Consider the following 8,979-nt stretch of genomic DNA (forward strand, 5'->3'; position numbering starts at 1 on the left):
TTCGGGGCACTTCTGCCCCCTTCACTGTGTGTGTGTGTTTGTGTGTTTGTGAGTGTCCTCACCCATTGCGCGCTCGCGTTCCTTTTCCTCTTCCTCGCGCTGCTTCTTCTCTGCGATTTGCTGCTCCAGCGCCTCGACATCGAGGCCCATGGTGCGCTGGCGCGCATTGAAGATGCGGTTCTGTAATAGCAGTCACAATAAAACAGATGGGGCGAGTGAGCACGTGCTTTCCACGTTCGTAGGTGCATGCACCTTTGTTGGTTGTGTACAACTTGCTCAGTCTGTTTCGAACAAACAGCCGATGCAGAACAGTCGCGCACCAACAACAACAACAACAACAATGTACAAAGTCCACCAGCATCACGTTCACAGCCAACCCACCTTTCGTTCCTCTGCACGACGGCGCTTTGCCTCCAGCTTGGCGGCCTGTGGTGGCAATGATGTTGTGTGACACAAGGTTCATCCATGCGTGAGAGAACAATGAGGGTGTTTGAAGCACTCAAATACATGTATGGCGAGTGTATGGCGCTCATGGGAGTGTCAATGCGGCTGCTTCAATGCTGCTTCGATGCTGCAGCTTCTATGCTCTGTCACCCGTCCACCGTACAAACCTCGCGAGGATCAGGGGGGATGTCGAGCTTGAACATGGCTTGTTTGGTTGCTTTGTCTCCTGTGTCTGTGTGTTGGCTAGCTGTTGTGGCGGTCAGAGCAAGCAGGGCGAGCTGTGTTGTGTTGTTGTTGTGTTGCCTGTTGTGATGGGATGGCGTGTGTGTTTGTGCTTTCCTTCTTTGCTTGGTTCTTCTTGGCAACGCAGGCAGTATGGATAATTGAATGAAAATAAAGCGAATATTCGACCCAAACGTCCGCCCAACAAGCAAAGCAAGAAGCAGTCGTTGCACTTACACCTCGCACGTCCATCATCCCAGCAACCAAACCAAACCAAGCACCCAACAAGCAAGCACCAGCACCGAGCAAGAAAGAAGCAAGCAGCCATCAACACCACCACCGCCGCCACCATGCAGCCAACAGAGCAGACAGCTGTCGTGCCAGCCTCGGGCCTTAAGCAGCGCGAGGAAGAACAGAACCCCAACATGCCCAGGTGTGCAAATGTGTGCTCGTGTGCTCAGTTGCGTGTGCTTGTGCATGTGTGCGTGTGTGCTTGTGTGCGTGTGTGCTTGTGTGCGTGTGTGCTTGTGTGTGTGTGTGTGCTTGTGGGTACGCATGTGTGTGTGTGCGCGAATGTGTGTGAAGATCCATGTATGTACGTGGATGTGTGCTTATGTTTATCTGTATCCGTTTCATGTGTCTGTCTCGTTTTCCTGTTTCACTCGTTCCCAGTGCTCACCTTCATTGACAACGTGCATACATGGCAGGATCACGAAGAAGTACCTGAAGCAGCTGTGCAAGGAAATGAAGCAGTACACAACACCAAGCCTCAACGACATTCTTTATCTGCACTACAAAGGTGATACGCGTTGCTGGATAGCTCGTGCAAGCCAGACCTGCGTGCAATGAGCAGTGTCACCCCCATCACCTTTGCCGTCACACAGACACAGACAGGCACAGACACAGGCACAGACACATGCACAGACACAGGCACAGACATAAGCCCCCCCCCCACACACAGACACAGACACAGGCACACACTCACGCACTCGTGCACACTCACTCTTCCCCGACACATTCATGCACCCTCACACTCACCAGGCTTCACCAAGATCGAGAACTTGGAGGAGTACACGGGCCTGCGCTGCCTCTGGCTGGAAGGAAACGGCATCTCTGAGATTGAGAACCTCGGTGCGGGCACACGGGCAACGTTTGTTTCCTGTCTCTCTTGTGCTGCATGTGACATCCACAAATCATCCTGAGTGATCGCACCCCTTCCCACCGCACCCCTTCTCACCGCAACACACCCCATCTCACTGCAACGCACCCCATCTCACTGCAACACACAACACCTGCCTGTCCCGCACCATCACAGACGCGTTGACGGAGCTGCGGTGTCTATATCTGCAGAAGAACATGATCCGCGAAATCAAGAACCTTGATGCGCTCACCAACCTCAACCAGCTCAACCTGAGCAACAACACCATCCTACGCGTCACGGGCCTGTCCAACCTGCACAACCTGGGCACCATCCAGCTCACGCACAACCACCTCAAGACGGCAGATGATCTCAAGGGCCTCATCGAGTGCCCATCACTGAGCGTAGTTGACGTCTCGCACAACAAGATCACCGACCCTGATGTCGTCGACGTGTTCGCGCAGATGCCGGTATGTGCGCGCGTGTGTGTGCGAATATTGTGTGTGCATGTGTGTGCGTCTGCAATTGTGCGTGCGTGTGTGCTGTGTGCGTGTGTGCTGTGTGTGTGTGTGTGTGTGTGCGTGTGTGCGTGTGTGTGCGTGCGTGCGTGCGTGCGTGTGTGTGTGTGTGTGTGTGTGTGTGTGTGTGTGCATTGCTTACTTCATTAATGGTCACATTCACCACCACCACCACCACCACGACGGGCAGAACCTGCGTGTGCTGAATTTGATGGGCAACCCTGTCATTCGCTCCATCGAGAACTACCGCAAGACGATGATCCTCAAGTGCAAGCAGCTCACCTACCTCGACGACAGGGTCAGTGCCAACACGTACTGGTCGTGTGTGTGTGTGTTTGTGTCGATGAACTCTTGTGCATTATTGCTTGCTGCCACCACTCACTGCGTTCTTTCCACGTTTCCCCACCATACACACCACACCACACCACTGTATTGTGTTCTGTTTTTTGTGTGCACAGCCTGTGCGGGACAAGGAGCGCGCGTGCACAGAGGCGTGGGCGGTTGGCGGTCGCCAGGCCGAGCGCGAGGAGAGAGAACGGTACACACCGTGGCGATGGTGGTGATGGTGATGGTGGTGATGGTGCCTTTGGTGGTGGTGGTGGTGGTGGTGGTGATGGTCGTGCCTGTGGTGGTGATGGTCGTGCTTGTGGTGTACTGAATTCAAACTCACACACGCACATCCACAACTGCACCCTCACACACACACACACACACACACACACACACACACACACACACACACACACACACACACACACACACACACACACACACACACACACACAACTGCACCCCCACACCCACTTCCCGATTGCAGGTGGAACGAGGAGGAGCGAGCGCGCCAGTTCCGGGCCGTCAAGTACCTGTGGGATCTTCAGAAAAAGGCGCAGGAGGAACGCGCAGCACGCGGGGAGACGAGTGACACATCCGACAACGAGGATGCAGATGAGGTGGACGGCAGCCCCGCACTGCACGAGGCCGCTACCGTTGGCTCCACACTCGGCCGTGACCCCGTGTTTGATAACCTGTATCGACACGCGCAGCACGACGATGGTGATGGTGATGGCGCACCTCCACAGTTGGAGGAGATTCCACAGGACGATATGCAGGCGGACGCGCGGATGCAGTACAACAGGGAGCAATACGGACACTCTGGTGCCACCAAGGAGCAGGTGGCGCAGACAGCGGCGAGTTCGGGAGCGGTGCGTGCAGACGTGATTGACATCACGGGGCCACGCGCACCGCGGCAGCTGTGGGATGAAGACGAAGTGGACGAGTTTGATGATCAGGAGGAAGCGGCACCAACGTCGCTCGCGGGGCAGAGCGCGTTTATCACGCAGCCGCAGCAGGAGCCACGCCGCATGCTGATTGAGGAGGTGGCCAGCGATGACAGCAGCAGTGCCGGCGAAGAGCAGGAGCAGCAGCAACAGCCGCAACAAGAGATCACCACGCTCGTTGGACGTGCTCGCATTGGTGATGACGATGATGATGATGATGATGAGCTTGATGATGAGACAGACAACGAGGACAGCGATGTGCCCGAGGAGATTGAGACGGGCCGTGGGCCACGATGGGAGGGCATTGGCGCCAACAGCAACAGCACCAACAAACCAAGCGTTACCACAGTAGGTGGCAGTGACGGCGGCACACGGCCTCTCATCCAAGTCGTCGCATCCACAGACGTGGAGGACCTCGACTGATGTGTTGTGTGTGTTGTGTGTTGTGTGTTGTGTGTTGTGTGTTGTGTGTGTGTGTGTGTGTGTGTGTGTGTGTGTGTGTGTGTGTGTGTTTGTGCACTGTGTTGGGCGTTGTAGATGGATTGTAGAAGATATCCAATAAAATTCAGGAACCAGACTGAACAAGCGACGACGATGGCGGTGATTCGGTGCGTGGTGGCGGTGTGGTGGTTGAAGGTTGCAGCAGCCGTGGATGGTGGTGTTGATGCTTGAATGTGGACGATGAAACGGTGAACCATGCACGCGGTTTGGCTGCGATCACTGCATCCTGTTGCTAATTCCCCTTTCACTTCCACTGCGCGCACATGTGCGTGCGTGTGTGTACGTTCTGTCTTGCGTGTGTTGTTGGGTGGTGCAGGGCGCCTGGCTACCGATGGGAGGAAGGCAGCGATTCCACGGTGCTGCTGACGTTCGAGATTGATCCAGCCACATCCCTCACCAACATCAACGTGCGCATCTGCATGTGTGTGTGTGTGCGCGTGCGTGTGTGGATGGATGGAGGAGGGACGGGTATTGGAATGAGAGGGGAGGATGCATGCATGCATGCATGTGTACATGTATGCATGTGTAGTATGCGCGCATGTCTGCGTGCAAGTTCATGTGTATATAGGACGGCATGGTGACGGGCAAGGCGTGCCACAGTTCCTGTGCATGCACTTCAGTTCTGTTGTGCTTTGCATGCTTCTCACCTCATCTCCCTCCTCGCTGCTTGCCAATCCCACAGGTGGAAATTGAGGAGTCATGCATCAAGTGTTGGGTCGAAGGAGAAGAGCCCGTCGTCTGCGTACGTCTGACCATCCTTGCCTCCTCCCGCCCCAAATGTTATCTGTCCGTCTCGCCTCTGCAAGTCCGATTGCTGCTCATCCTCTGCTCATCCGTTGCTTCCCCAACACTCACACGCCCACGGTTTGCACGTTGCACGTGTGCCTGCTCTGCGTCGTGCCGCTGGCAGGGTCAACTGCATCAGACGGTGCTGCCGAAGAAGAGCGGGTGGCGTCTGCAGGCGGGCGCGGAAGTCTCAACAGTTTGCGTATCCCTGTTCAAGCGCGTCCCCATTTCCTGGTCTTACCCCATCAAGGTGAGCTGCGGATTCATGGTTTGACTGCTGTCATGAAGCTGCTTGTTGTATGTTGCGGCTGTGTTTGTGTTAATTTGCGCGCGTGTGCTAATTCACACTTCACATGCCTCTCATCACGGATCCTGCTCTCTTCCTTTCAGGGCGATATCGATGACACGTGGCAGTGCGACGCACAGAGCCACATCTACCTTGCTCACTTTTTTGCTTCCGAAGGCGACGCACACGCGTGAGTGCTTGGGAGTGTGTATTTGTGCGAGTTAGTGAGTGAGTTAGTGAGTGAGTGAGTGAGTGAGCGAGTGAGTGAGTGAGTGAGTGAGTGAGTGAGTGAGTGAGTGAGTGAGTGAATGTGTGAGTGTGTGAGTGGGTGTGAACGAGTGCCTTTCCAGCACCATCCACTTGTTCACACTGTGCCGTCCCCCATCACCAAGCTTCGCCCTTCACCCTCAGCCTTGTCCTCACCCCCAACCTTCACCACCACCCCGCACCCAATGCGCCACTGTCACCAGGGAGTGGCACCACTGGCAGGAGGCGGCTGCCAAGCGCCATCCAGATGCGCTGCTCGCCCTCGCGCGCGTGTATCAGTCCGGTGCGCCCGCGTTCCACATCCCGCGCGACGCCAACAGGAGCCGACAGCTGCTGGAGCAGGCAGCAGAGCAGCACCAGCCACAAGCCATGCTCATGCTCGGTGCGGGGACATGAACGAAGAGAAGAGTGTGGTGGTGGTGGTGGTGGTGGTGGTGGTGGTGGTGGTGGTGGTGGTGGTGGTAGTGGTGGTGTAGGCGCAGTGATCGTTGGTTTTGTTCTTTGCTGTAAAGGCTTGTGTATCGTTGCGGCATTGAAGCTGTGAAGATCAGGCGAACGCGCCACTGACCACCCGTCTGCTCATGCTTGTTGCACCACTCGTGTACCCGTTGACCCATCAACCTCCCCATTCCCATGGTTGTTCCGGCAGGCCAACTGCACCAAGAGGGCGCATTTGGAGAGACCGACAACGCAGCGGCACTCGAATGGTGAGCACCATAATGTGATGTCGCCCACTTCTGGTGGTGTGTGTGCTGGTGGAGGTGTGACGTGATTGTTGTTGCTGGTGTTGTGTTTGAACACAATGCAATGACGCTCATCCCTCAACCACCGACACCGCCACACTGTTGCGTTGCGTTGCGTTCAGGTACCGCAAGTGTTTGGATCAGGATGTGCTACAAATGTTCATCCGACACACAGGACAGCCAAAGTACGCACTCGCCCTGCCATGCGCTTGCTTGCATATGCTTGTATGTGTGTGTGTGTATGCATGTGCGTGTGCGTGTGCGTGTGCTTGCTTGCTTGCTTGCTTGTGTATCGTCATGCGAGCTGGAGCGTGCCAGTCACCACGTGCTCACCAATGCCTTCATCTCGCGCCACGCGATGCACCGCAGCCCCGACTACACCAACATTGCACACTACAACTCTGCCATCATCCTCCTGGTAGGACCCGTGTGTGCACTGCGAGTGTGTGCACGTGTGCATATCGTCACAGTGTGTGGAAGTATTTACACGCTGGTTCTCCGTTCAAATCCCTCACCTGCACACACACACGCACACACGCACGCTGACACACACACACACACACACGCACACACACACACACACACACACACACACACACACACACACACACACACACACACACACAAACTCCAATGAGACCAGGACATCCTGCAAGCTGTGCAGAGGTACGCGAGCACCAAAGGCGCATTTGGAATGGGCGCAACGGACAAGCTGAAGAAGAGCACGAGCCGGCCCCCGTCCACACCAACGCCGCTGCATGACATGCGCGGTGGCGATACTGCCAGCGAGGCGAGCGGCTGGAGTGGTGTGCACATGGGAGATGATGGTGATGGCGATGGTGGTGATGGTGATGATGGTGACGCACTGAACACGAGCCGACAGGCATCGTCCCACCATCACCACCACACCCGGACATCATCGTCATCAACGCACGACTCTGCACCGCCGCAGTCACCGCGACGCAACAACAGGGGCCGGCCGAAGCGAGACGCACCGGGCAGTCAAGGTAGCATGCTGCATGTGCTCCTGCATTTGTATGAGAGTGTATGCACGTATATGCGCGCGCGTGATTGTGCATGCGTGTGGTCTTGCGTGTGTGCGTGCGTGTCGTCTTGTGTGAGTGCAAGTGTGTGCATGTGTGCGTGCGTGTCAGCGTTTATGTACGTGTTGTGCTGCAATCTTTGCACTCACAGCATGCCTGTACCACCTCATGCTGTCTCTTTCCGTGACAGGCGGCGTACTTGGCAATGCTACCGTGTCGTTTGGCATTGCTGCTGCCGCTGTCGCCACGTTTCTCATCTTCCATCTCAGGGGCGGCCACTGACGCGGGGTAGGAGAAAGACTTGGGAAGGGGATGGAGGTGTATTGTTGCAGACACTGTGCTGATGTGTGTGTGTGTGTGTGTGGAGGTAGGTGTTTGTGTGTGTGAATGCGCGCGTTATTCTCTCAGATTGCTGTTCCGCGTGTGTGTACGTAGCTTCGGACGTGCTGGGTAGTGCTTGTGTTGTGTCGTCTGTGGTGTTCTTTTCGCGTGTGCACGACGAGGGTCGCAGTTAACTGACAATGAATTCTGTGAAAGTGGTGTAATCGGTGCAACTCAGACGGGAAGAGGAGTGGGCCGTGTTATGGGTGAACACGACTGGCGATGCCATAGGTGGTGGTGGTGGTGTTGTTGATGATTATGGTGATGATGATGATGATGGTGGTGGTGGTGGTAGTGGTGGTGGTGGTGGTGGTGGGACTGGGAGTGGACAGCAACACGGCGTCGTCGTTGTCACTCAAACCAAACCATTGTGTCAAACCATGGTTTCGACTCAACCGACCATGAGCCACTGCATGGGCGCATCATCATCATCATTAGCTGCTGCATGCCTCCAGCACGGCTGCGGTGTTGTCCTTTCTCCGCGCACGTGCGAGATCAAGGGGTGTTCGCCCCTTTATGTCCGCCTTTGTCGCGTCTGCGCCCACAGCGATGAGATGGGACACGTGCTCAGCGTGGCCCTGTAGTGTGATGGGGTGGTGGGATGATGGGGGGTCAGTCATGGCTTGTTTGTGTACAGGCAGACGGACACAGACAAGCGGATAAACGCAGGCAGCCCGAAAGACACACACACAGACACACAGACACACACACACACACACACAGACACACAGACACACAGACACAGACACACACACACACACACAATCGGATGGCTCACGTGCATGGCGGCGAGGTGGAGCGGCGTGAGGCCGTGGTGATCGGGCTGATTCAACCCTGAACAGATGCGAGAAGAGGGGCGCGGTGACAGATGTACGCAGGTGGTCAGGGTGAGGTGTACGCAGAAACACATGCATGCATCGTCAAAGCAACCGACGAAGAGGCAGCAAGCAAGAGAAGAGGGGATGCGCGTGCAGATATGTGGCGGTGCAGGCGAGCGCTGAGAGAGGGGTGTGATGTGTGCGTGGGGTCACTGTGGCTGGTACCTTGTGGGCATTTCGCTGTAAGAAGGTCGAGGATGTGCAAGGCATCGGCCTCTGTTGTCTTGAAGTTCTCGCTACCGACTGCACAATTTGGGGGGCATGTGGCGTCGAGAGATAGGAGTGGAGGTAGACGGAGGTGTGAGCGATGACAGATGGCAACGTGTGCACGGAGACAGGATGCGATGGGCTCGGGTGGGCGGAGGTGGACGGCCAGGTGCAGATTACAGACAGACAGACAGACACACACACACACAGACAGACACACACACACACACACAGACAGACAGACGACAGACAGACCGACAGACACACACACAGACAGACAGACAGACA

At 56.0% G+C, this 8,979-nt stretch overlaps 4 protein-coding genes across 4 annotated transcripts in view; 2 read left to right on the forward strand and 2 right to left on the reverse strand.

The window, feature by feature from the left end:
* The window catches only part of PTSG_07543 (uncharacterized protein), a gene marked incomplete at its 3' end in the record, with an annotated part of 3,667 nt that extends 2,851 nt beyond the window's left edge, over nucleotides 1–816 (reverse strand). The window contains exons 1-3 of the mRNA XM_004991284.1: nucleotides 612–816; nucleotides 382–426; nucleotides 63–180 (exon numbers count right to left, since the gene is read on the reverse strand). Coding sequence (XP_004991341.1) covers nucleotides 63–180; nucleotides 382–426; nucleotides 612–647 — 199 coding nt within the window. The 5' untranslated portion in view covers nucleotides 648–816. The remainder of the gene's footprint in view (nucleotides 1–62; nucleotides 181–381; nucleotides 427–611) is intronic.
* A 38-nt stretch (nucleotides 817–854) lies between these two features.
* PTSG_07544 (uncharacterized protein) lies at nucleotides 855–4,060 on the forward strand. Its single transcript, XM_004991285.1, has 7 exons — nucleotides 855–1,099; nucleotides 1,374–1,465; nucleotides 1,708–1,797; nucleotides 1,982–2,274; nucleotides 2,513–2,620; nucleotides 2,781–2,860; nucleotides 3,140–4,060. The coding sequence occupies exons 1-7, from the start codon at nucleotides 1,017–1,019 to the stop codon at nucleotides 4,020–4,022; spliced, it is 1,629 nt and encodes a 542-aa protein (XP_004991342.1). The 5' UTR covers nucleotides 855–1,016; the 3' UTR covers nucleotides 4,023–4,060.
* Nucleotides 4,061–4,165: 105 nt separating this feature from the next.
* On the forward strand, nucleotides 4,166–7,766 carry PTSG_07545 (uncharacterized protein). Its single transcript, XM_004991286.1, has 11 exons — nucleotides 4,166–4,207; nucleotides 4,417–4,507; nucleotides 4,783–4,842; nucleotides 5,011–5,136; nucleotides 5,277–5,362; nucleotides 5,643–5,821; nucleotides 6,089–6,146; nucleotides 6,305–6,367; nucleotides 6,552–6,600; nucleotides 6,826–7,189; nucleotides 7,416–7,766. The coding sequence occupies exons 1-11, from the start codon at nucleotides 4,194–4,196 to the stop codon at nucleotides 7,505–7,507; spliced, it is 1,182 nt and encodes a 393-aa protein (XP_004991343.1). The 5' UTR covers nucleotides 4,166–4,193; the 3' UTR covers nucleotides 7,508–7,766.
* An 85-nt stretch (nucleotides 7,767–7,851) lies between these two features.
* PTSG_07546 (uncharacterized protein) overlaps nucleotides 7,852–8,979 on the reverse strand; it is a gene marked incomplete at its 5' end in the record, with an annotated part of 2,360 nt that continues 1,232 nt past the window's right edge. The window contains 3 exons of the mRNA XM_004991287.1: nucleotides 7,852–8,184; nucleotides 8,385–8,440; nucleotides 8,650–8,727. Of these exons, the coding sequence (XP_004991344.1) occupies nucleotides 8,041–8,184; nucleotides 8,385–8,440; nucleotides 8,650–8,727 (278 nt within the window). The 3' untranslated portion in view covers nucleotides 7,852–8,040. The remainder of the gene's footprint in view (nucleotides 8,185–8,384; nucleotides 8,441–8,649; nucleotides 8,728–8,979) is intronic.

This window comes from Salpingoeca rosetta, assembly GCF_000188695.1.
Source record: "Salpingoeca rosetta unplaced genomic scaffold supercont1.20, whole genome shotgun sequence".
NCBI classification, from domain to species: Eukaryota; class Choanoflagellata; order Craspedida; family Salpingoecidae; genus Salpingoeca; species Salpingoeca rosetta.